Source organism: Motacilla alba, chromosome 8 (assembly GCF_015832195.1).
Source record: "Motacilla alba alba isolate MOTALB_02 chromosome 8, Motacilla_alba_V1.0_pri, whole genome shotgun sequence".
Classification (NCBI taxonomy): Eukaryota; Metazoa; Chordata; class Aves; order Passeriformes; family Motacillidae; genus Motacilla; species Motacilla alba.
In genome coordinates, this window is record NC_052023.1 from 3,223,023 (window position 1) to 3,249,237 (window position 26,215).

The window sequence follows — 26,215 nt, forward strand, 5'->3', positions numbered from 1 at the left end:
CGTTTCATCTTCAATCGAACTATTACAGTTTATGCACTTTGCTCCCTGCCAACAAACAACCTCTGCTGCCAGGAACTGCCAAAGCCAGCTCTCACTCCTCTGCCTAGCACAGTTAGTTCAGAGTAGCCAAGTGAAACTACATTTAAAAGAGAGGAAATGCAATTTCCATGCACAGGCTTGTAAAAATAGGTTGAAATAAATGGGGCTCCTTCCCACCTAATCCCCTTTCTGCAGATAAATGCAGTATACCAATATGCCAGACTTTTAAAACATAGCCCAGACTTTTGAGTTAGTACAATAGCTTTTTTCTTACCCAGGAAAAGACAAGTTTTTTTGGCTTAACTGAATTCAACATCTTAAAGACAGGTTTTCCTCAGTGTATATATGCACCAACTTAAGCTTTGCTTTTTTTTTTTTTTTAATAAACTGAGAAATTCTGCTTCTCATAAAACAAATTTTGTCTTCTGTTACATAACAACTGGTACCACACCTTTATTTTCTTCTTCTATAAATGCAAGTACTTTCTTGCTTTTAAAATTGTACTTTCTACTCTAAAAAAGTCTTTTTTAAAAGGTGTTACCAATCTTTTAGATCTGTTTTCAGAAGAGCCCAGCAAAAGTGCCCAGTATTGCCAGTTTCCTGAAGTACACCTTTGCATAACATCTTCCCATTATAAAAGTCAACTTCCTAGCCCAAACCCACTTAAATAAAGTTTTAAATATATAGTGCCAAATTTCCTATTTACAATATAATCTGAAGGCAAATAGAAATCTTTTAAGTTGTGCTTGTACATGCTGCAGTTATTAGATCTACTTGGAAATCTACATGCTACCTTCTGGCTGATCACCTTAATCCCTTCTGACAGGCTCTGATGTTGTCACTTGCAGCTGCCCAGCATTCTAACCTCCTCTCTCATCAAGTAAGTAAAGTGGAAAGGTATAAAACATTTAAGGACACTTTAGCACGTGAGTCTTCTTCATGTCCTCGTGTTTAATCGGATGTTGCACCTGGTACTTTAACAGTGAGGTTCCTCCTGGTGTTGGTGACGTGACGCTGCTGCGCCAGGAAGGAGCGGCCGGGCCCGGCCCCGCAGCTGCCACTGCTGCCCACCAGCCTGGCTTCCATGCCCAGCTTCTGCAGACTCAGGCTCTGCAAGAGTTCAACAACAACTTCAACAACAGCAAAAACAGAAGGAAAAAACTACCCATCCTGCTCATGCTTTCTTAGCACGCACACAATTTTTTCCGATGTATTTCTTAGGTTAACTATGATTTAACTGGCACACGTAGCAAAAGATGTTTCAAAAAGTGGATTTTCGACCCACCTTGTTGTACCATGCAGTTACAATCAGCTTTTCCTCATAGTCGCGTAGCTTGGCTATTTTGTATTCATTCTGCAAGGACACAAATCTCAGTTAAAACACAAATTTTATCTGCATAAACTTGCTGCAGTCCACTGAGTGAAATAAACACAGGCAGCAGAAATGCTTCAAGACACCAAATAACTACAAAGCCTAGAAGTATAAACAAAGATACGTCCATAAAAAACTGAGATAAATATCAGCCTGCTTTAAGAAGGGGCTAAACTACACAAGTTGCAGAAAATTGGAAAATGTACTCTGTACATTTTCTGTACGGAAATTGGAAATGTACTCTGAGGGTTTGTGTGGGGAAATGCACAAGAGGACTGCTGTGTATCAGAAAATCTACAAATAATTTAGTAATCCTTCACCTGAAAAGAATGCACCTCCAGTGACTGGCTAATTGCTATTATATAATATACTTCCCTTGTACTCATACATAAAAGAACTGTAAGGCCACAGCATTTACAGTCAGACCTATTAGCCTACTGAATCATACTGAGGATGATTCTCCACTCAACTCAACTATTCCAAATAGTTCCATCAATATTGCTGTGAAACTCAATGCATTTCCCCAATTTTTTCTGATGTTTGGACTACTGTCAACAATCCTTTCAGAATTTCAGCCAGGCAGATTTTACTGAACCACTAGGAAACAACATCTTGAATGCCTAATATCAGAAACAGAGTATATTAGAAGTTATTTTTAAATATATGCAAAATTTTTACCTCTAGTGCTTCAATTCTTTTGTCTTTTTCCAGAATCTGTTTTCTGAGCAACATAATTTCTGCTGATGCTGGATTCAGCTTGGGGTCTAAGGTTTTTATCACCTGGACAAGGCAAAACAAGGGCATTACAAGTCAGTTTGATACTTACCAGCTCTGCATCCCATCCGCTCAAAGGAGGAGTGTGAGAACAGGCTGGGCACGGGTCAGGCTGTTACCCTGTACAGCAGTGAGCAAAGGGCACAAAGGAATCCTTACTGCACCTCATGCTCAGCCTAAACCCTACTTATTCTCTCAGACTTAATTGACTGCAGTTGAACAATCTGACTAAAAATGCAACTTACAGTTACTGCTTTTAGTTGGGAGGTGGGGACACACACACTCAATCTGTTTAACAATTTATGAGGGAGGAATGCATATGCTCAGAAACATGCCACTCACATTCCTTGCTTTTTCAAGGTACATTTTATATCTTTCTTCCATTGCTTTCATATCCTCGTCTTTCTTTCGTAAAGCTGCTTCCAGCTCTCCAATCTTCTGGGCTGTTTACAGAAATCATCAACAAAGACATACAAAATAAAAACAGACATGGTCCTTTCAGGGCTTCTGCGTTCTCTTGATTTCACCATCCCTCAAATAGAGAACAATGTAGAAGCTAAAAGTTTAGGTTTAGAAGATTTAAGTTCTTATTTTTGTTTTAGGTGTCCCATCTGACCCTGAAATCCCATTTTGCAGAGCACTGTTCAACAAACCTCATCCCCCCCAGGATCCTCTCCCTGCCCACCACCACACAAAACCCCTCCAGACCCCCCAGCTCAGATTCAAAGCTAAGCAGCAGCAGAAAGCCTCATCCAGTGGTTATGGGAATCATTTTAGAAGAAACTTAACACAGTCTTATTAAAAAAATACCCAAAAAAGCCCCCACCAAACAACTCACGGTTCTGACTGTCATCAGGCTGGAGCTCTGCAAGATCAGCCTCTTTCTTCTGTAACTCATCATGAACCTCATTCAGCTTTTCCCTGTGAATGAAAAGTTGGGCTAAGGATTAAGCTCACAAATAATTCCAGGTTTAAGAGCTGGAAGCTTAAAACTTCACAAAAAAAGTATTTAAATAAGTATTTCAAGCTCTAGCACTTCTGCAGGGTTTGAATAGAAATATTAATATCATAAAAGTTGTGATTTCTGAGTTGATCCCCCTTTAGTTAAAACTAGGAAAATTAACAATTAAGCCCCTCCAGCATCATCTTAGGAGGAACTACATCTGCTGAAAGGACTGGAAATATTTCAGAGGAGTAGAATACACTTTGAGTGATGGTTTTAGCAGCCTGTTGTAGAACAGAACAGTTAAAATGCTGGTGGTGATGAAGAGACAGTGAAGTGGTTCTGGTATTACAAGATCATCATGGTCAGAGTAAACAAAACTATGACACCAATATTTAACTCTATGCATAATTCTCAAATCAGTGGCTTAGAAAAACAAGACATCCCTACCAAGATTTAGGCAGTTCCTGTGCTCTATTTAGTATAAATAAGCTATTGTGGATGCATGTGCCTTACTTACATGTGTGCTGCCAATTTCTGCTTCAGGTTGCTGGACTGTGAAAGGAGAGAGTTAAAATTCAGTTGCATTTCAGTATTTCATACCATGCAACATTCAAGGGCTCTTAACAAATCAGCCAAGAATACTTAGCACAACTAAATAAGCCAAAGCAAATAAATCCACTGAATGATAAGACCACAGACTTTGAAAGTAAAGCAGAAGGGTTACAATTCCATAGAAGGAATCACAAAAAACATGAACTTTTCAACTGAACTGCAGTTGATATGGAGGTACTTCTCAGATATGCTGAAAAATATGATGCTAAACTGGAGGACTTTAAACAAAACTGGCAAAATGGTTCACTCACTCCTTCAGTCTTGGATCCCTGCTCCTGTAAAGTCTTTTGCAGATCTTCAATCTGCTGCTGTAATCCTCCAATACGCTCTTCATTGAGCCTTTTAGGAATAAAACACAGTTACTGCCCATCTAAGTAATCTAAAACCAGACAGATTTTTCTGTTTCATTAGTTTTCCATAGGGTCTACCCAGCACAACTTAAGCCACAAATAAACTGATTTCAAATGCTTTTAGTTTGACTTCTGCAGAAACAAACACAGGAGCTTTACTGAACATTTTATAATGAAATTCCTGTCGTCATTTTAAGTTTCGAGAAAACGTAACTATCAAAAATTTTCCTATTCTAGTAAAATTTTTTAGCATTCATTTGATAGAAAATCGATGGTCTAACAGTCTGAAGTTCTAGAAACAGAGTTCACATCCATTCTTGGTCTACCAAGAATAATTCAGATTGAAGAGGAGTGTCCTGTAAGCAACACTTTCTTCAGGGTATGGTACACAAAGATCTACCACATTTAAACCACTCTCCTCCTTCCTTGCTTCACAATCCTTCCTTTATGGTGAAAGAAAATGTGAAAGGAAAGGTTCCTACACTACAGATGCAAGGCACAAGTCACCCTAAAAACTCCAGAGAGCCACCCTAAAAACTCCAGAGATCCACCCTAAAAACTCCAGAGATCCACCCTAAAAACTCCAGAGATCCACCCTAAAAACTCCAGAGATTTTTTGCTGTATTTTAAGGTGTAGTTTCACCCATCACCTTTTCTCAGTTTCCAGCTCGTTCACTGTCCGGTGCTTCTGCTCCAGCTCTTCCTGGAGCTCAGCAATCCGTTCATTTTCTGATCCCTCCTGTTTCAGCAGGAGCATCTTATTTTCATGCTGCAGCCGAATAAACATTTCCCTAAAGCAAAAACAACAAAAAAATCACTGTTATTAAGAAGGTGACCAAGAGGAGGAAGTAACAGTCCTGTTCACTCCCCCAACATTAAAGTAAGCCAAGCAAGTTGTACTTAATGATGTAATTGGGGTAACAGTGCAATTTATTATTAAAAGGTAACTTAAAATGTTTGAAAACTTTAAGATATGTGAGCAGAGTTTTAAATTGTTACTCCAAAGTCAGATTTATATACAGCAATCTGATATGGTTTTAAGAAAAAAAGCAAAGTAATTTTAGTATGGGGAAATAATTATTAACACCTATATGGGGGCATAGCAAGGAGTGGGATAAAGAATCACACTGATGTAAACACTGAACTTTCACAGAAGCCTTGTCATGCCCCACCTATGAACATGCCCAACAACCTCAGCCTTTGGGTCTCACCTATATTCCACTGGCAGAATTTCAGCAGCAAGATTCTCATGGCTTTTTTCACCTGAAATCACATCAGGGGTTTAATTTAGCACTCTTAAAGAAACATGTAATCCAAAGAAATGAGTCTTCTCTGAAGATAAAGCAGTACCTGTTTGACTCAGGTGATCCTGCTGCATCTGTGCACACCGGAGCTCCTCATTTGTCTCTCTTAATGCATCACACTGCACTATCAGTCTCTAACAAGACACATTTAAGATGGAATTAGGTCAGGCTGCACCACTTTTAAGACCAAATAACATTCATCAGAAGTAATAATGACACATGCAAATTTTAGGCTGGTCTTGATGATCTTGGAGATCTTTTCCAACCTTCATGATTCAATGATTCTGTATTTTGTTTTACATGTGAATGCACACACACAGGGCACTAAATTTCATCTTTATGGTGGCACTACTTCCAGAAAGTTTCTCCTCAAGAAGAGGATCTGAGGGAGATTTAGGTGCTCAAATAAACTCTTAAAGGGACTTACCTCTTTTTCTTTCATTAAAGCTTCATATTTTTCTTCGAGTCGCTTCATTTCAAATGCCAGCTTGTCAGCTCTTTTGGATTCTTCAGACAGCTTGTTATGAAGCTCCTGGACCTTTTATGAAAAGCACTATTTAGCACAGGAATGTTGCAAGATGCTACTTTAAAAAGCTACATTAAAATAGTCCCTCCTGCCCAATTCAGCCAAAATAAAACAGCTGGGTCCTCAAGTTTAAGGAAGCAGAGATGGGATGGGGGCCTCTGTGTTTTGGAGGGTTATATTGATTTTTGGTTGGTTGGTTGGTTTTGGATTTTTGGTTTTTTTTAATCTAACTCTTTCTTAATTCCTACTGAAATTAAAATAAAACTTTTAATTTCCATGAAGATTGGTAAGAATATGAGAATATAAGAATGTAGCGACAGGCCAGGGGGAGTGGATTCAAATTGAAAGAAAACAGGTTTAGATCAGGTATTAGGAAAAAATTCTTTGCTGTGAGGTTGGTGAGATCCTGGCACAGATTTCAAAGGGAAGTTGTGGGTGTCCCATCCCTGGAAGTGTTCACGCTCAGGTTGGATGGGGCTTGGAGCAATCTGGGATAGTGGAAGGTGTCCCTGCCCATGGCAGTGGAACAAGATCATCTTCAAGGTCCCCTTCCAAGCCAAACCACTCCATGATTCCATACAAGTGATCTCAGTAACAGCTGAACAACCTCTCCTAGGCACACAAATTACCTCAGTCAGAGTAAAGAAGAAAAGCCTGCAGACCATGGACTCTCACATCAGCTGAGAGGGCAACTACAGTTAAGCTTGCAAGTTTAACAAACAGGGAAAAGCCCACAAGGGAACTGCAGGGTATGAAAGAGTTTTCACTACTCAGAAATCCCAGAAGGACAATGTGGGGTTGTTAAGGTGTTCCCAGCTACGTAGGCAAAAAGGAACCTTTCAAACTCAAGTGCAGCACCTGTTTCTTGTAGGTTTCCAGCTGGGCTCGTGCTGCATTGGCTTTCCTGAGCTCATCCTCCAGGCTGACAGTGTTGTGCATGTACATCATGTTGGTCTCCTGCAGGGACTTCACCTGCCTGCGGAAATCGTTCAGGTCCTGCAGCTTCTTCCGATACACCTCCACCGTCGACTCCAGCTTGCTTGCCTTGTCTGCAGTAGCCCTTGAGGTATCAACAGCGACCAGAAGGAAATGTTACAAAACTCAAACCCTGCTGACACGCACTGTTTTCAAAGAGATGTGACATGCTTAGCAGCAGTTACATTTCACTGCTTTATTTTTTAATGTATAATCGACACAAACTTGCTTGTAAAAACTGAAATCAGCCAGCCTTCAAGTGAGACTGACATTCACATGCCAGAAATACGAGCAAGGGTTAGTGGGTCAAATATCCCCGAGGAATTCTGTGGCACCACAACATCCTGTGCTAGACAGTCACCTCATAATACTGGTACTTGGTATGATCTCACTGGGGGATTATTTAGAATTAGAACGTAACTGCTCTGTGAAAATGATCACCAGCAGATACACCCAAGAACAGTCAAATGATCATTAAAAAAATCTACATGGTAAGAAAACATTGGGACAATAATTTTAGAATTAATTTTAATATCTGTGTTTATTATCTGCATTCATATCTTGCCAGAAGCTGGTAGAAGAAAATAATGGAAAAAATCTACAGCTAGGATTTGTTTCAGATGTTATTTAAGAACCACTAAGTTAAACACCTGAAACCACTTTTCCTTCCATGTTTTCTTCATATTATTTTATGAATAGCAGATCTGCCTTCACAATACAATTTATTTTGGATATTTCTTGGGTGGTCTGGTATTTAATACAGTTTATACAAGCTGGAATGTTAACTTGAATTCTCATGGAAGTTACTGTGTGTTTCATCTTCATTTTGTTAATGATCTCACTAACCTAAATCTGGCCTAGAATGCTGACACCAGAAGTTAGGTTAAAATTCTAGCTGTATATATGCTTCTCTACATGAGAACTTCCACTTTCTGTCCCAAACAAAGAAGCTTAAGCTCTGTAGTCATTAATTCTGCTTCACAGACAAATTCCCTGTGCCATTCTTGTCAAACAATGGAGCCTTTCCCTTAAAGCCTGCACTTCACCTCTGCTTAACCAAAGAGCTCATTCAGGTATGATCTGCAAAAATAACACCTCAAAAAATCTTGTTAAATACAAATCCTTGGATTTAGCCATTAAATCCTAATGTGTGTGTGTGGAACTCTCTCTGCTACATACCTAAGAATGTCATTCTCATCTTTCAAGGCCCTCGATTCTTCTGCCAGAGAGGTCAATTCATTGTTTCTGTGCTGCAGCTCAATCAATTGCTTTTCTAGATCTTCACAATGGGCACGATAATCATCTTTTGCAGCTTCAAGCCTACCAGATCAAAGCCAGTACTTCTGTTAGGAACTCATCACTATTGCACAGTTTCATTTAGTACTAGAATTACTGAAAAGAACCAAGATAAAAGGAAAACCACTGATTTAAGTAGCAGGGAAAATGTTACAATAGACATGGAACATTTTGTTGTCTACCTGTTAAATCATAATGCATTGCACACTGCAAATTTATCAGATCGGTATCAAGGAATCACATGAAAAGTGATTTTGTTTCCCACTATGGATCACAGTGAGACTAAAGAAAGAAAGAAATCAGTTCAGTAGAGAGACATGGTGGGTGTTGGGGGGGTTTAACTTTTGATTTGTTGACACACAAATCAGCACTCATTTTTTTGCCTTCCATCACATTCTTCCTTTTTTCTAAGTATTAGAGGGCAATTCCAATTACAAACTGATACATTTTACAACAAGTAACAGATTCTTTTTTTTTTTAAATTTAAGGACTGCCTTTAAAATATGCTTAGACAGCACTAGATAGCTTTTAATGCAAAAGAAATTGAGATGGAAAAGCCCCAAAGAGTACCAGAAATTTTCAGAGTGCATTAGACAAGTGAGAGATTTTGGGAGAAAATAATTTCATACCTGAAGTTTTCTTCTTGCAATTGTTCCAGCTGCAACTGTGCACTAAAATACTTTTTTGCAACCATGGTATTTGGATCATCAAGAGAGTCGTCTAATTGCTCTAGTCTGTCATTCATAATCTCATTTTCTGACATCAAGCTGTTTTTCTCATCCTGGAGGGCAGCCACCTAGCACAGATAAAACAGCATGAACACTGTAAGACCTGTCCAAAGAACTGAAGCAAGACAGCAATACATCACCAAATTAGTTTATGAAAAAGGCTGAGCGTTTAGAAGTTTTAGAATGTAGTTTACAGAGCACACTTGAGCATACAGATGCTTTAGTGTATGACAGTTATGAAGCACTAAAGGCAAAGTCCCTCTAAATAAAAAGATGAATTTCTGTAACTGAAACCACGGTAAAAAGGCAGACAAAGTGATATGGAGAGAAACTGCTACTTCCATTAAAAACACCATGGACGCCGTACAAAAAACTCTGAGTGCTGCTGCAACAAGTGTCCATCTTGCCTGTAGTTGACAACCAGAAGCAGCAGGGCACGGCCAGCAGCCCAGGCCGCCGTGCTCAGCGGGGATGGCTGCGGGAAGCGGGGTGGGCCGAAGCACACACGCACGGACAGCCTGGCCAGCCTCGGGGAGCATGCAACCCTGGCAGCACACACACGGCTACCGGTGTCACAGCTAAGCACAGGGGCTACAGCACTCCACTGACAGCAGCCAGCTTCACAGCCACAAGGATTAAGAGGATAGAACCTTTAAAGTTTGTCTAGTGAAAGCTGCCGTGTTAATTTTAACGTCCTGTCGAACGTAAGAGCACGCAGCATGTGTTAGTCGACTGCATTGAAACAGGGACAATATGCTTTTTGGGTTATGTTTTCCTGAATTATAAAGTAAACCTACCTTTCTTATACTCTTGGAAAATATCAAGGAAGACTGAGACCTTACAAGTGAATTTATTAAGAATTAGTTTAAATGAGAAGCGTCAAGTCAATATTACGGCTTCAAATAAATAAAATAAAACATATCATGATGACATTATTAAACAGATATAATCTACAGTATGCAATATTAAAAAACAATTTGTATGTGATCATAAATTAAAAATCTATCAGGCAAACAGATGTAAAAGTCAAAGAGTAATTAATCTGCCACTTCATGAGGTGCTGGCTTTCTAGGTTCATTCCTTTTTACGTATCAGATGTCATTTACTATTTACATGCACACAAACACCTGTGAGTAGGGAGCACACCTGAGCCTTGCTCAGCCTCCTGCTCAAGGGTCAGCCACTCCTTAAGCATGCACAACATTCGGACTTTCACAATAATCCTGAAACATCACTTATCTCAGACTTTTTCTCAGATACGAAAAAAACCTAAAGATCAAACTGTGACAAAACTCAGAGCAAGTTTTACATCTTTTCTCAGCTGCTTTCTGGTAGCCCTCTCTTCTTTTTAAATTATTTCAATGTAGCAGAAGTGCTGTCACAGTTGACAGAAATTATGAAGAGAGGTTTTAAAGACACATCACAGTATTACAGAGCTGTGCTGTCATTAACTCATCTGTTTATATTCAGAACCTTTCCCCTGAACACCTTTCACCTGTCCCATGCCATGTTATGAGCAACCGGCTCTGCATCACCTATGATTAATTAATAGAGAATTCTGGAAGAAAAGCCAGGGAAAACAGGAGAACACCTGGAACTTCTCCTGCAGATTCTTCTCACAAGCCGTTTTACATCCCTGCTTTCACTAGGAATCCTTACTACTGCCTCAAGAAAAAAAGAGAATTAAATATCAATTCAGTTATAGCAGTAGCTTCCTGGGCACGGCAAGTAGCTCTGAGATGCTTTAAACACAAGAATTCTGCTTTTACAGTTGTCACTGTCAGTAAGAAATGCAAAACTGGCCTCTGCTTTTGTGGGTGTTCCTTTCCAGAGGCTCTCACAGCCAGTACAGCCCTCTGGCTCCTACAAGAAGATGCCACCCCAATGTTCTCTTTGTGCAGAGCCAAATCTGACATGAATTGCCCTCCCAGATAAAACTCTTTCTATTCTCAGATTATAGTGCCGTAAGAGAGGGGCTAATAAGTGATTTTTTTTCTTTAAAGTGTTGATTGAAATGCAAATTTATCTTTACTGTCATGAAGTCCTCTTTCCTTTCTCTCAAGAGTGACTTGATTAACTGCTATATCCATTAAAAACAAAAATAGGCCTATTATTAGGGTTGTTTGAAAATGCCAGCAAGGATCTATTAGTTTTCATTATTTTTATCCTGAAATCTCCTCCATGTTGCAGTTGTGCATGAGAAAAAGTTAGCAAGTTTCAGATAAATTACAAATTTTTGTCCTTCATCAACTCCTATTCAAACAGCATGATTTTCCTGTGATTAAATCTAATTACTGTTTATGACATGAACTGGATTTTTTGGACACAGTACAAAAGACTAGAGGACTAAGAATGAAAAGGGCAATTCTTAAAACCATGATAAGGTTGTTTTAACACTACCTTCTTCTAACAGTAAACATTAACCTGAGACAAAGAACCTTTGAGATAAACTGGCACAGGACCTCATCTTACACTTCCATCAGAAAACTCTTTCCAGTAATTGCATTTTGGAGCACAGAATAATTGCTTTTCCCCCACAAGCAGCTAAAAATTCTCACCAAAATTTAAACAATGCAAAATGCACTTTGCCCCTAAAAATTTCTGCATCTTAAAAGCAGCACCACTACATATTAAAGAAACAAACAACTGACTGTTTCTTACCTGCAAATCCAGCTCTTGACATCTTTGTGCCAACTCCTCTTTTTCTGCTCGAGCTTCTTGAAGGTCTTCCAAGGCTTTTTTAAGCTTTCAAAAATAAGGCAGTCAATCACTATGGCCCATATTCAAAGTACTCAGTTACAGCTTCTAAAATGCCTCAATTGCTTACACCTATTGTTTAAGTTGGCTGTTGGGTGCACACATTGACACACAAACCTATAAATACTCTGCTAGATCAGGATCCCTGCTCATTTCACTTGCGTCCTAAATTATTATCACACTTAGAAAGTAAATTACTGAAACACAAAAACTTAGGCTAAAGGCATAATAAAACACAGGAACGTGCTGTCACCATTTTCATACCCCTTTAAAGAAAAGTTCATTTTATGTGCAACACCTTGTAGTGTTCAGGTTATCAGGAATTTTCACAACTCCTTAAAAGTAACCTGAAGTACTCAGCCTGACAATGCTGAGGGTGCACCCCTACCCCTCCCTGCAACATAGGTTTGCACTGACCAGTTTCACCCCATGCAGTCACTGTAGGTTTTTTAAGAAGCTATAGAATAACACTTAAATTTTCAGTTAATTAGCAATGAAAACCAGCATTTCTTCATTTAAGGGATGGCCAGATACCAACTTAGAGTTCAGGCTTGATCTACAATAGCAACACAGATCAGGCAATTACCTGCTGTTCCACTTCACTTGATGCATCACATGGGGAAGCACTTGTTACTTCCTTGCTCATGAGCTACAGAAAGAGGCCACAGGAAAAAAGGTTAAATTAGAGGTTATAGATCTGTAAGTTCACTGTCTACTGAGTACCAAGTGTATCTTTCATTGTGTTATTGCATCCCTTCAATATACCAAAATGGATTAATAATGCTCCTCCTCATCTCATGGCTGGTAAAAGATTTAAACAGATCTACAGTAAGATGATTTTTTTACCTCCCTCCTCTCAAAATTACCCAAGTCTGCAGTAACATTGTATTGGATGAATGTGTGATGTGTTGAAGGTATTGCCACCCCCTAGTCCGTCAAACTGGAATGAACCAGATTGATGTAACAGTTTTCACATTTCTTTGTGTCCCATTAATTGCCACTAAACAAACAATGAGAATATTACTCCTCAGATACAAAGATGTACCGTGTGTATTTACCAACATTTACAGGGCTTTAATCCTCTCTCAGAAATTACTGAATTATTTCTAGACCTTCTTCTAGAAAGTTTACTTAGTCAGAAGACAACAAACACAAGCTTTATGGATTTATTTCTACCCACAGGACAAGTACAGCTTTAAAGACTATACAGACAATTTAAATCTAAGTTATAAAGCCTATTACCAACTCCACTGTTACCTTGATGAGGGTGTAATTACACACCAGCTTCTCTTCACAATCAGTGTGAAGTTTCTGCCTCTCTCCACACTCTGCTTCACAGTCCTGAAGCCCTCAAAAGCCAGTGACTGCAGAGCTAAGCTGTGAGCTGGATCACTAAGATGATCCAACCAAGAACAAATTAAGACAGGAGGAGGAGCACACCATGACAAAAATAGAAGAGCTGCAGCTGCAAGCTTCTAAGTCACAGGCTGGAATGGTCTGTCAGAACAATGCAACCTCACAAACACAATCAGCTTAACTCTGGGACCAAGACTATAGCACTGGGACAGAATTACAGACTCTAACTCCAGTATAATCAGTGGTTGGTAACTGTATATATTTCTTGTGTGGAATAAAAAAATCTTAAGCATTTGTTGTATGTTTGGGCATGATGAGTCTAAAACCAAAACCTTCTGGCTGGTGTTTAAGATCTCTTGGTCCCAAACCTCCCAGATAATTTAGGGAAGTACTTATACTCCTCCCTGACCTTTGCTTGGATGACAAAATTCACAAAGGTCAACAAAAAGATTTTTGGACTTCTCAACTGACAGCATCAGGCTATGAACTGTTACTTACCTCTTGAATGGCTGTCATGACAACATGCTGAACAGACTCTTCAAGGGTCATGATATTCTGTATGTGTTCTGTGAAAAAGGATTTGTACTGACTCATGACAATGGTCATGTCAATGGTTTGAGAAAAATGATAAACTGTTAGTTGAAAGATCCAGAAAAAAACTATTTATGGATAAAGCTCCTCAAAACAAGTAGTGGTCTCTTTATACAGAGCAGTACCATTAACCACCATTGTTATTTTCCAGTAACATGGCAGATAAGCAGAAAAGATTATCAACTCTTAACTGGACACATTTATACTCTGTCCAAGGAGAGATGCCATCAGAGCATGGAGGATTAGTTCTGGTAACAGGAGAGAAAACAACCAATTCAGCCTTGAGCCTCTGCAGGTAGACAAGCAGTTTCTAATTTAAGGACTTAATTTAATTTTGCTATATTTGCATTTGAATAGGTCTTGCTACATGTTTTAACAATATGAATAAACCATACATATTTCAGACTCTATTTTTAAACCTACTCTGAAGAAAGTTTGGAGCTTTATTCACAGACATTTCCCAGGGAATTTCTGCTTTTAAGTGAACCCCAGTTTCAGAACAGGCATTCAGCAAATCAACAATGTTGAAGGATAAGAAAGAAAAGTTTCTACATCTTTTCCACCTTAACTATCACCTGAGGCAGTCTGCTGTTTGCTGAGCAGGTTAAGGTAGTGCCTACCTTGTTTCCTCTCACAGTTGACTGCACAACCCAAAATAAGCTGCAGGAGTCTGCCCAGTTCAGTGGGATCTGAATTCTCAGATATCCGGGTCAAGTCTGGAATAAGCTCTTCTGCAATCTGCTGACCCAGGAACTGAAAAAAAATTTAAAATTTTGAGAAAAAAGTAGACTCCCATTTTTGTACAACGTGAAAATCTGGTATCATGCAGGAAATCTGGGCTCAATGAGCCAGCCAGAGAAAATGCCCTAGAAGTTTGTTATCAGGTTTAGTTAATTGAGCACTTCTACAAGAAAAAGTGACATTAGTAAAAGTTATTGGGACAGTTCTAAAATATGAGCGAACTCATTTATTTTACCAACATAATAAAGAAATGAATTAATAACACTTCCAGATGGAGTTGTTTCCAAATCCTTCAAAAGGCTTCTCATAACCTTGAAGAAGTTCTGCTTCTGGGCCTGCCAAAGATGCTCAGAACTGGCAGCACGTTAGGGCCTGGCTCTTGGTGTCACAGCTCAGCCCAGAGAGAGCAGGAAGCCACAAGATCTGGCAAGTTTTTCTAAACCATACCCATTACATAACTGTAATCACATCAATACAAAATTCAGCAATGTTTTAAACCCAAAATACAGCAGCTTTTTATGGCTACTGTACTCATCCCTGCATGAGACAGAACAAACTAACACTGTCCAGGAGGATTCCTACCTTGGCTCCCAGCTTCCCACTGAATATCATAAAATCTGCACTGGGGTTGCTGAGTCTGTTCTGTTGTGTATAAAAGGATTAAAACTTCTCTAGACAAGAGCAAACATGAACACACGCACAAAAGTCAACAGGATTCTGCAGCTCAGTCCTTTCAACATTCACCTGGGCAGAGACATGGCTCCCAGTTTGTACTCCAAGAGCCTTATCTAAAACACACCTGCTCAAATTAATTTCATATTCACTCAGACCTCCCACTTAACAGATAATTATCACACATCTGCTGCCTAAAAGGTCCTCAAAACAAATTACAGCTTTTTTTTTCTACTTGGCTAAGTCAAGGGGAGCAATAATCATCGCGTTTAATGATGAGAACAACAGTAAATTGTTTTTTCCATACCTCATGATAGTAGTCCATAATTCCTTGCAGTATCTTCTTCAAATTACTGGACTAGTTGTTGTACATGAAAGACAAGGTTATAATTTTATTTAAAATTTTATTTCTTATTAAATCAAGGAATAATTTCTAATAAAATGGCTACAAGGCAGCTCTATGAGAGGACATTGGAATAGAAATATCAAAGCAGAAAATCCCCATCCAACAATGCTGGAAGGTACTTAAACTATCAACAGACAATTCAAGCTCATTTAAAATATCCTTGAAAAGCTTGAGCTTAATTCTCTAGGTTTTGGACTGCCAGATCTCAGAACAGCCACAACATCCAACCCCACAAACCTAATTATCTTCAGTTTTACATACCTTTATTCTCCAGTTGTCACCAACATCTTCTTTGATGCGACTGAGCCAAGCTGCATCAAACCAGGCAACATCTCTGAAACAAAATGAAATGATTAATCACGAGCACAGACTTAAATAAATAAGACAGCAAATTCCCAGCATTAAATCATCTGATGCTGAACTCCAGTGTCTAACAAGGCATGAATTCCTGGAGATTGCAAGGTACACTTATATCACAGGAGATTTCCATCCTGCTGGCTGCATCAAGGCATATTCCAGGAAATCCAAGGAGGATTTCTCTGTTTGCCTGAGCCAGCTATGGATGGAGCACAAGGATGGGGAGTCTTTATAATTTTGATTTTTTGTACCTGATAAAGCAACCATAATGAGGTAAAGAGACATCTTTTTTTGCCCAGTGCTGACGTTATGTTTGGTACCTACTCCTGTAGGCTGGACTAACTAACATTTACTCCCATTTGTCAAAGGCACATATTAAGAAAACCCTTTAAACTACTGGCATTTTGTATATTTTGTATGTCTCTGGTTCCCCTGGGCAGAAGGGGATTCAGTTTGCCAGCATAAACAAGGATGAATTGCTGAGGGAGGTGTTACACACTCTCAGCTACCAAGCAGTACAATCACAGCATATTAAACAATATTTAACTTTGACAGTGCACTGTTTATACACTGGTCTCAAAGCACCTAAGAAAGGACAATCATTATCCCCACTTCCACAAGAACCAACTTGGTGGTAAGAAGTTTGTCCGAAGAACATGGCTGCCTAATACTCAAAATACATGAGAAGCAAACCCTAAATCAATTTTTGCTATGTCCAGAAAAAGGGTTAGCTCTGCCTTTAAAAAGTACATTTAAAATCTTTACAAACAGACAGGAGGGTTTCTGAACTCATTTTTGTGGGAGGGTCGATTGTGATGATGTCAAAGTAATTTCTTAGTAATTACAAAAAGATGCTTTGAACTTGAGGTGGTAATGCAGACTTCTCTTCAATCACCTGGGCCAATAATAACAATAAAATTGCAGTGATGACTTGTAGTATGATACTATTTCAAAACAGGACTTGCATTACAACCCTCTACCTAATTTTCAAAACTAGTGTATCACTCAGACTACCAATCTCCATCACACCAATAGAACAGCTAATCAAAAGTAAAATAATTGCTAACTATTAACTGCAATTGAAGTTTTACAGTTGCTGTCTTCCGCACAAATAGTAAGTTGTCATTTAAAACCTAGAACTTAAATCTAAATTAATTGAGCAACCTCAGGAAGAAAAGAACACAAAGCCATGCCTTTGGAATTTTTAGTTTCTCATTCCAAAAAGGAACGTATTGCCTGAAGCATGGAAATAGTGCTGATGGGAAAAGAAAGGAAGATAATGTCATCCTTGCCCAACTATACCCAAGTATGAATTTAATACTGCAGTATTTGTGTACCTTCTCAGCACCTTTTCCACCGTGCCATTAATCAACTATTATATCATCCCCAAAACAGCAATACAGAGGCATTACCTCTCTTCTGTTACAAACTGTCCACTCTGGATTTCTGCCTCCTTTAAAAGCAACTACGTCTGTCAAACACAAAAACCTCAGGCAATTGAATCCCTCTTCTTCCAGCTGAAGAATCAACTTACATTTGGTGAAGCACCTGAGCCATGGCAACGCCGTTAGTCAAGTCCTGGACATCCCTGCAGGGTGCAGCTGTATTGAATGTCTGTAGCTAAAACAGGGAAAAACACTGGGGTTTAGTTCAGCACAGTAAATTAGCTGCCATCTTCCTTCTCCCATTCAGCCACAAGCATTTAGCAAAATGTCTTTCTACTTGGAATCCTTTCTGAACCACACAGACTTTAAGCCAACCCAGTTTTCTCAACACTTGTGACTGTTATGACTGGTAGCTTAAAAAGTTGGTACAAACACCCACGCTCTGTTTTTTCATGCTAGGCCTTCTCTTGTAAAGCAGATTATGTAAAGATAACTTGGGAGACTAAATATTTATCCAGCCTTTGAATTATGTTGCAGTGCTTTGTTCTAGACATAACTATCTAAACAAAAACCAGCATCAGAATAAGGTGTGAAAGTTGTTGGGGAAAAAAAATCCAGTCTTTTACTATAAGAACTTAGAAATAGAAATAGGATGGGATTGCCTCAATGTTAAAAATGTTTCTCTTTTAAAATTGTGGGATGTTTTTCAAACTATCCCCAGGTTAACAGATAACATTTTGACAGAATTAGCTGTATATTTAGAATAGTATTATTTTATCCCTCCAAAGACAATCAACTCAGGATTAATTATTCTAGATGAGAGAGCCATATCCATACACAGGTCAGTTCATCACAGTTACTCAGGAAAATAAGAGCCTTCTTTACCACAATAAACAAAACAGAAAATTTATTATTAATACTACTAAAAGATAGAATAGAATGGGAGCAAGTACAAATCCTGATAAACCCTGTCCACTGCAGAAACTGACTTCTTAAACTCATTGCACTTACAATGTCCTAAATTACCTGTCCCTCTGAAAGAGGGCTTCCCCAAACATCCTGTGCAACACAAGCTTCTTCAGAACTCCTAGTAAAAAATGACCTTGTGTTTGGGAAATGGAGCTACTGGGACCAGAGTGATGGAAAAGCAGTTTTCAGCTGAGAGAATCTCAGGCAGTTTTTGTCCACTCTGTGTTTATAAAGAGTGACCGTAATTCTGGAATACTTGTTTGCTTCCTTCAAGAAGAATCCAATCAAGCCAAAAGAAAAATAGGCAGAGCGAGGGGATTTTTTTTAATTTAAAAAGTGGGTTTAAATCCTGTCTTACAGGAAGCGAGAAGTCAGTAATCCCTCATAGGTTACATAAAAGATTAAGTGGAACACCACAGCCCAAAGCTGCTATGCCTGACAGCACTGGCTTCTACTACTCCAGCAGCCTCAGCACAAGCACAGGCATGCAAGTTCACATTCCAGGCTGGCCTTCCCAAATCCAGAGTTTTATGGCACAATGTTGTGGCGCTGCCATCTGGATATGCCCCTCATAAAACAAGGAAATTGCTATGCACAGGTGCAACCCTTTCACCTGAGCCTGTTTGAGCAGATAAACAAGGCCTTAGAAAACCCTGACATGCAACACTGCCTTATGCATGATCTCCCAGAATAGAAACAGCTAATTAAAATTAAATAAAAAGCAGAACTGACAGTCTAGGTTTCTCTATGTATTTAAAAGTCACATAAGGACCTAGAAATAATAAGAGAGTAGAAGTATTAATTATGGGTTATCCAAACCTCATGCCAGCCCAATCATTTCATCCAAATGGATTTTTACTGCTCTTGCAAAACCAATAAAAGTGGCAGGCGTGGGGAGGAGGTTGGAAAAAGAAGCCACAGACTTCAGGACTGTAGCAGCGCTCTTTCTTCCCTCTTTTTTTTCAGTTTTACTAAATATAGCTCCAAGGATATGCTGCTACTTACGCTGAAAACCATTTTGTGAATTCCACCCCAAATGCCCTCTGCCACTTGCTGCTGCAGAAGTTCTTCTCTCAGACACAGAGCTGTTAAGCTCCCAATATACAGCTGAAAAGTCAATTTTGTAGCTCTACCACCAAACATTTGCAGATGAAACATGAGCGTAGAGAGTGCCCAGCAGAAATGAGCCATCCACCTGGGAAGGTGTGCCCTCAGCTTCCCCTGACAATGAGGGGTTGAGTTTATACACACGAAGGACAGAGGTTTTACAGAGTAATCAAAGAGATTTTAAAATAAAAATAAACATTCCCATGCTGAAAACAAGTATATTAATAGAATAAGTCAGCCACTGGACAGAATGAACATTACCAGTGGTGCCAGTGGCAAGCAGTGCATTTATCGTGGAAAATGCTTCCAATTTAAGATGTAGCCATACATCCAGTCCCTGCTTTGGAGGCTAAGGCAGTACAGCACTGAAAAGACACACAATTAACTTTTCCTCCACACAGAGGAAAAATAACTAACTTAGAAAATTGTTTCTGCTGCAGCTTGTGAGTTTCACCTTAGCAGGTATTACCTAAGTCAATTTTTCATGGATACTCATAAACATTACCCCTACAATTCAGTTTAGCTGCATAATGTTTCTCTTGTAAAATCCTCAGAACTTTAAATTCAATGACACCTGGGCTGCAGAAACAACAGGTAACATTTTTATTTGAATCTTCTCTTTCTTCTCTGGACGCAGCATGGTTTCTAATATTGCTTTTGGTAAAATAAAAATAGGAAAATGACAGATCTGGCAGCAAAATACAGATAATCATAAGCATCTGTTTGCTATATTAATGAGTAAATAAACTGAGAAACCATTAGAAGCAGAGAGTTACAGAGCCCTTTTCTCTCCAAACACAGAGCACTTCATCTCCCTCTCCTCACATCACTTTTCTCCCTATTATTCACACTGAAGTTCAAATTGTGAAAGGATGTTTCAAGCACACCCAAGTGTTAAGAAGCAGTTTCTAAGTTGCAAACTAGGCCTGAGAAGTAGGGTGCTAAATCTAAAAACATGGATCTGCTGAGTGCTGTATAGAAAACCCGAACAGAGGGTTGGGTCTTCCTTTACACTGACACAATTGCTCAGTTTAAGGCTAGTTAAGGTTCCATTAAGATTCATGATGTGATTACAGCTATTACACTGTGAGCAAACCAAAAATGACAATTAGGATAGAAATATTTAAAGCAGGAATTGTGAAAAATAAATGAGTTCAGCACTGCTGACAGGATTTTTGTGAAAGAGTTCAGGATTGCAGAGATTTATTTTTTTGCCATTGAATCATGATGGAGTTATTCTCACCTGACTACTGAGGTGAAAATACAAAGTTAAAGAGCCCAAAGAAAAAGATTAAATAACAAAAGATATCCAACATAAGGCCACCAAAATTCTAGAGAGCAACAAAACCTTGGGAGAATACAGTGTCAATAAAGGAAAATGGAAGGTAGAAAAAGAAAGGAAGAAATTGTTTATCAGTTATTTATTACAGACTTTAACTCAACACCTCTGTACTGCCATGCAGAAATCAAGAACACCTACTCAGGCTGCTGTTCCTGTTACTTTTACCAGTTTCATTCCTGGGTTTCTACAATGCCTCTGAAACACTCACTCCCTTCTCTCCATGATTTACATTTCACAGAGGCAAAACTCCTGCTATTTCTAGAGAAACCTTTCACACAGGTAACTGTGACCTTCCCTGCCAAGATTTCGTACAGAAGTTCTATTTCACAGAGCTCCCTGTCACCAAGAGAACTGCACCTGCAAAACCAGAATTACACACAAGGTCACAGAAGAAGCCTGGAGAGAAAGACAAAGAGGAAGCAAGAGCAATTGATGAATTTAACAAATATGTTTGTACTGGATGACCTTAAAAGCTTTTTCCGACCTAAATAATTCCGCAGTTCCCAACAGGTGCCTCTGGCACGGGTAACATCACACACCCAGGTGTGGCGTGCCTGACTAATAAACGCTTTAACCAGCCGGCACGAAATACTTGAGGTTTCTACGCCTGTCAATTCAAATTAATTGCATTTATTTATTAATCGTGTTAATTGCCGAGCAGTTTCCACACTGAAACCACGGCTGGAGAGCCGCACTTGGGCCCACGGGATATTCCGACCACCACATCCACACCTCGCGGGCGCCGCGGGAACCCTTCGCGGGCTGCGAGCAGCGCGTCCCAGGCAGCCCCGCTGCCGTTGCCGCGGCCGTGCCCGACCCACCCGCAGCTCCCGCGGGCGGCGACGGAGGGAGGGGTGGCCGGAGGGAAAAGCCCCCGCCGCTGGCGCCTCCTCGCTGCCCTCGAGGGTCCCCAGAGACGGCAGAAGCCCCGCGCCACTCACCCAGAGGATGAGGCTGTCGCAGAGCAGCGGGTCCGCCGGTTTCGCCTCCATGGCGGCGGCGGCTGCCGTGTCCCCCCCCGCCCTCAGGCCGCCCCCGCTCCGGCGGCTCCGGCCGCGGCTCCGCTCCGCCCGCGCGTCCCGCGGGGGCGGGGCCGCCTCCAGCGCCGACCACTCAGCGCCCGCTCCTGCCCTCAGAGGCCGGGAGTGACAGCGCGTCTGACCAATCACAGCGGAGAAGGGGTGCGCTCGCGCCAATCACGGTGGGACCCGTTGGAGGCGGGGGTTGCCCTCACGGCCGCGCCGCCTCCGTGAGGGGGCGAGTCGGGATTGTGTCACCCGCCCCGGGCTGACGCGTGGGCGAAAATCGATCGTGTCACCCGCCCCGAGTGACCTCCTGGGCCGAGAGCGGCACCTCGTTCCCCCGGCACGGCCCGGGAGGCGCCGCTCCGTCCCAACATGGCGGGTGCCGCCTCTTCGTAGCCCGCCCCGGCTGTCAGCGCTGCCGCGGGCACGGACGGGCCGGGGAGGTCACGGCTGAAGAGCTGCTGGCGTGGTGCAGAATTACCTGTGCTTAAGGTGCAGGTAGGTCAGTGTATCTGTACCTGCCACGAACATTGCTATCAGAGCAGGGTAAAGAATTGCTTAAAAAATAGTTATAATAATAACAATAAAGTTAAATGAGGTGAAAATACCAATTCAGTTATCTGTGGAGGTGAAGGATTATGACGCTCTAAGCACGGGGGTGAGGACCAGCTGGTTTAACCCTTCTAGAGGTGGGAAATGTGCCCCCTTCCAAAAGGATGGATTGAGAAGGGTGGGGGCAGTTTTAACTACTCTTCATTCATGTTGTCATTTCTTTTTTTCAGGCTCAGAGTTGTTCCTGCCCAAAGCCCAGCAGCCTCCAGTGCCTTGACCTGCCAGTGAGGTGTGAGCTGTTCTCCAGAGCAGCTCCTTCCTGCCCCTGGCAGAGCCCAGGGCTCGCAGCCAAGGCTCTGCATCCAGCCCTCACAGCACATCAAACCCCAGCACACGCCTGCTTTTCATCTTGCTTAGTTCACTACACGATAGCTAAAACATATGAGTACTTTTTTTGTTTGATCTTTGTTTTGTTCCAGAAAATACTGTATTTGTTTCATAGGAAGAGGTTAGCCTTATTTGATCAGAACTTGTGGATGCCTGAGCCAGGATCCTGTCTGCTATAGCACTCTGCCTCAGACACTCCAGAGAAGAGGCTCAGCACCTTACACTAAGGAGATGTATTTATTCTGTCCTTTTCCTGTTTCACCAGAAGAATTTATTTAAATTTTCCCTCCACCAGCCTTTCTTACTAATTTGAACCATTATTTTTTTTTCTTAGCTGATTCAATTTTATGACCATTTCCATAGTGCCTGTTGTTACAGAAGTGTACGGAATGACATTAAACACATCATTGTTCAGATCAGCCTAAGAGTGGACTAAACAACTTGAATAATAACTGCTACAGGCAGCATCTGCTGTTTTGTGGCTGTTCTTCAAGCTACCTACTTGAATTTTCTGTTGCTGATTCTACTTTGCCTCACAGAGGTTGAAATTGTGGAGATGGTGTGATGGTATTACATAACTATTTCTCCTCCTAGTGTTCTCCAGAACTGATAAAGACTTGAGAGTGGACTTGGATTTCTGGAATCCCTATTACTGTTTCCTTCACCAAAGGTTCTTAAAGAGATTTGGTTGCCATGGAAGATTAACATAAATCCTTATTAAAAATAGAATAAGGAATAAAAGGTTTTTACAGCAAAATCCCCCAGAGTTCTGTGCTAGGATTTGTACTGTTTGGCATGTTCATTTTAATTTTTTTAGTATTTTTGCTCTTTTTAAATTTCTACTGGCTTTTGTTTATTTTATCCCTCTTTACTTTGTAGTTTCCATAATTTTATGTCCTTTCCCGAGGGTGGATCGTCATTCAGCAGCATCCAGAAATGGTTATTCCTAAGGGATGGCAGTGCTGGAAGGGTGATCCAGACTGGCCAGGGCAAGGAGTGCGGCTGAGATCCGTGTACAAACAAGGCAGGCTGTGCGGGGCGGGTAATCTGGGATTGTGTCAGCAGGGATCGGCTCACCCTGTGCTCCCGGCTGCTGCATCCAGCTCAGACGGGCTCCAGGTGGCTGAGTGCTCACCCAGACACAGCAGTGGCAGCACTGCCAGGGCTTGGCTGTGCCTGCAGAGAAATAAAATCAGCTCCACACAGAAACCTGCCCAGTTTTTACATCCTTTGAGTCACAGCTAAGCGGGGGCACATCACTGGGCAGCTGTGCCTGGAGCTCAGCCGTGGGGCAGAAGGGGAACAAAGGGATCTCTGTGCCTTATGTGGAGGAAGGTGGGTTGGGTTTATTTTGTAAGCCTGGTTGGAGATTTCTTCATGAGCTGCAGTTTATATGAATGTCTGTCAGTGCATTCTGGGTTTGTGCCAATCAAGGATTATGACCTATATTAACATCCCAGAAACAGGGGAGGCCAGCCAGGCCTGCAGCTCAATCTCCTGATGTCTGATATCCACCCTCACTATGTTTTAAAGTCAGGTTAAATTACTTCTCTCCACAGGAACTTATTTAAAATGTGTTCACTCCTCTTGACAGTGCCTCCCTTGCCATCTTGACAAAGCACCTGACAGTCTCTCAGTGAGGGCTGTCTTAACTTTCTTAACAAAACAGAAGAATGGCATTTGCTACAATAACTTAAGTGCTATTCATAGAAATATAATCCAGTTCCTAGGGTGTTTTTTATTATTTTCAATGGGACCTATATCATTATATCCAGGAATATGAACAGTTCAGTCTCAGTTCAGACATAACTTGGTAGCTGGCTGACAAAAGCCCATATCCAGACACTTGAATTTTCCCATACTTTGTATGGCACATATGCGTCTCACTGGTAGTTTAAAAATACTGTTGGAAAATGCTAATTACAGTACTGCATCGAAAAGGGATTTTCCAAGCACCTGGGAACAAAGATGTCAGAATGTAAAAACACCGAACACTGACCCTTGGTGGTTACTCGTGTACTTGCACATTTCTTGCCTTTGGAAAACAAGATAAAAAATCTACCTCTGCTTTCCAATCAAATTTAGTAGCTCAGTTGATTTGATTTCCGGAAGTCTGCACTTCCTGAGCATCTTGCAAAAGCTTTAGGAGCATCCAGTAATCCCCACGGTGTTCTGCAGTACTGAGGCACATATGAATTTTTAGATGCAGAAACCAGAATCAACCCAATTTCCAAAATGTGTGCAATTAATTATTGCATGATACAAACTGCTCTGATACCTGCTGGGCCACACATCCCTTCATACCCTGGCACACTCCCTGGCACCTTCCTGCCACTCTGGAATCAAGCTGTGTGTTGGAAGTTACTCTCCTTCCATGAAGAAAGCAGTGACTATGTTTATTCTCCAAATGTGGCTGATTTAGGAGTTATTAAATGGAGTTTATTCAGCACGAGTGAACATCTAAAAATCATAAAATAGCAATTAAAAAGCCACTGCTGTGGACCGGAGTTGTTCATGCCTTGCTGGTCTCTACAGGTTTTGTTTCCCCATTGCCTTTCCCTGCAGATGCTCAGTGGTACCTTCCAGGTCAGTCATGCCCTGAGGGAAAAGGGAGCAATGTCAGGATGATGAATGGAAAATTTTTCACTCTGTTACTGAAGTATCTGTTTTGTGAAATACTCCTGAAATATTTTCCCTGGCTGCTATAGGAGATGAAAGTCATTAAAATCTCTTTATTATCAAATTAGTAGGAATTTTGGATGTTTTGTATGTTCTGAAAATCAATACCTTGTCTGAGAATATCTTCATTAAAGGAGTTTCATATTCAGGCTTTTCTGAAAGGTGGCAATACTTTCACATGGAATAAGCATCTTTCAAGTATTTTCACATTAGTTGGAAATACTTTCATCACTTGAGGCCCTTCTTGGAAGTCATTCAACTATGAGAACATTTGCTTTAAATAAAAGAGTGTTTAAGCCAGTGGGATTCCTGAAATTCCTGAGCCATTTATGCTCTTCTTTACACTTTTCTTAGCACATCTTAACTCAGTGAGCATTTCCTTATCCCCACAGATTTAATGCTGGTAAGAAACATTCATCTCATTAAAACTCTCAAGGCTTGGGGTGGCATTTCTAGTCTTTTATAATTAATTTTGTTTTGACTGGAGTAATTTCTGGGCCCCTTGGTTGCAGACTCCCAGACAGAGTTATCTTAGCCCATGTGGTTCAGTGTGTATATACAGAGTACAAATGCATGCACACCTTCCACCCAGAATAATAATACTGTTTACTATAGGAGCTTCAGAAAAAAATAACAACTGCTATTCCAAATAATTGTGAAGGTTTATCATATGCCAGTGAGGAAGGTATTGATAAACTGAAACAGAAAAGATGGAAATAGAGCCACAGAATCAAAATCGGTGATATCTCATTAAATTCCTTAAAAAGCTGTACTGGAGACAAAGCAGATCTGAGGTAGAAAACTACTGACCTACATTCATAAAAGACACTGTGATCAGATCTTGTAATTGCACCTTTAGGTATCATCCAGCAAGAGAGAAATGGTAACATCCTTAAGGAATTATCTGCCTCAACTATTTCAGGGAAAAATCTCAGAATTGGCAACTTTTACAAACAGTGACTTGAAG

General features: G+C 40.6%; 1 protein-coding gene and 1 long non-coding RNA gene across 2 annotated transcripts; one reads left to right on the top strand and one right to left on the bottom strand.

Annotated features, from left to right (window-relative positions):
• Nucleotides 1–405: 405 nt before the first annotated feature.
• On the bottom strand, nt 406–21,691 carry HOOK1 (hook microtubule tethering protein 1). Its single transcript, XM_038144319.1, has 22 exons — nt 21,547–21,691; nt 17,337–17,422; nt 15,707–15,779; nt 15,347–15,397; nt 14,247–14,379; nt 13,534–13,601; nt 12,266–12,328; nt 11,584–11,667; nt 8,824–8,990; nt 8,078–8,218; nt 6,782–6,983; nt 5,825–5,935; nt 5,444–5,531; nt 5,305–5,356; nt 4,744–4,884; nt 3,995–4,082; nt 3,649–3,683; nt 3,024–3,106; nt 2,528–2,628; nt 2,090–2,191; nt 1,325–1,393; nt 406–1,149 (listed from the first exon to the last, which is right to left on the bottom strand). The coding sequence occupies exons 1-22, from the start codon at nt 21,595–21,597 to the stop codon at nt 991–993; spliced, it is 2,148 nt and encodes a 715-aa protein (XP_038000247.1). The 5' UTR covers nt 21,598–21,691; the 3' UTR covers nt 406–990.
• Nucleotides 21,692–21,838: 147 nt separating this feature from the next.
• LOC119703692 lies at nt 21,839–23,328 on the top strand. The gene is made up of 2 exons (XR_005257688.1): nt 21,839–22,128; nt 22,413–23,328. It is a non-coding gene; the product is annotated as an uncharacterized LOC119703692 (long non-coding RNA).
• The last annotated feature ends 2,887 nt before the right edge of the window (nt 23,329–26,215 follow it).

Coding starts and splice junctions, on each gene's coding strand:
- HOOK1 (XM_038144319.1), bottom strand. CDS start 21,597: ATGGAGGCGAAACCGGCGGACCCGCTGCTCTGCGACAGCCTCATCCTC. Junction 6,984..8,077: donor GATGAGAATGACATTCTTAG/GTATGTAGCAGA, acceptor TGATACCTCAAG/GGCTACTGCAGACAAGGCAA. Junction 3,684..3,994: donor AGGGATCCAAGACTGAAGGA/GTGAGTGAACCA, acceptor CTCCTTTCACAG/TCCAGCAACCTGAAGCAGAA.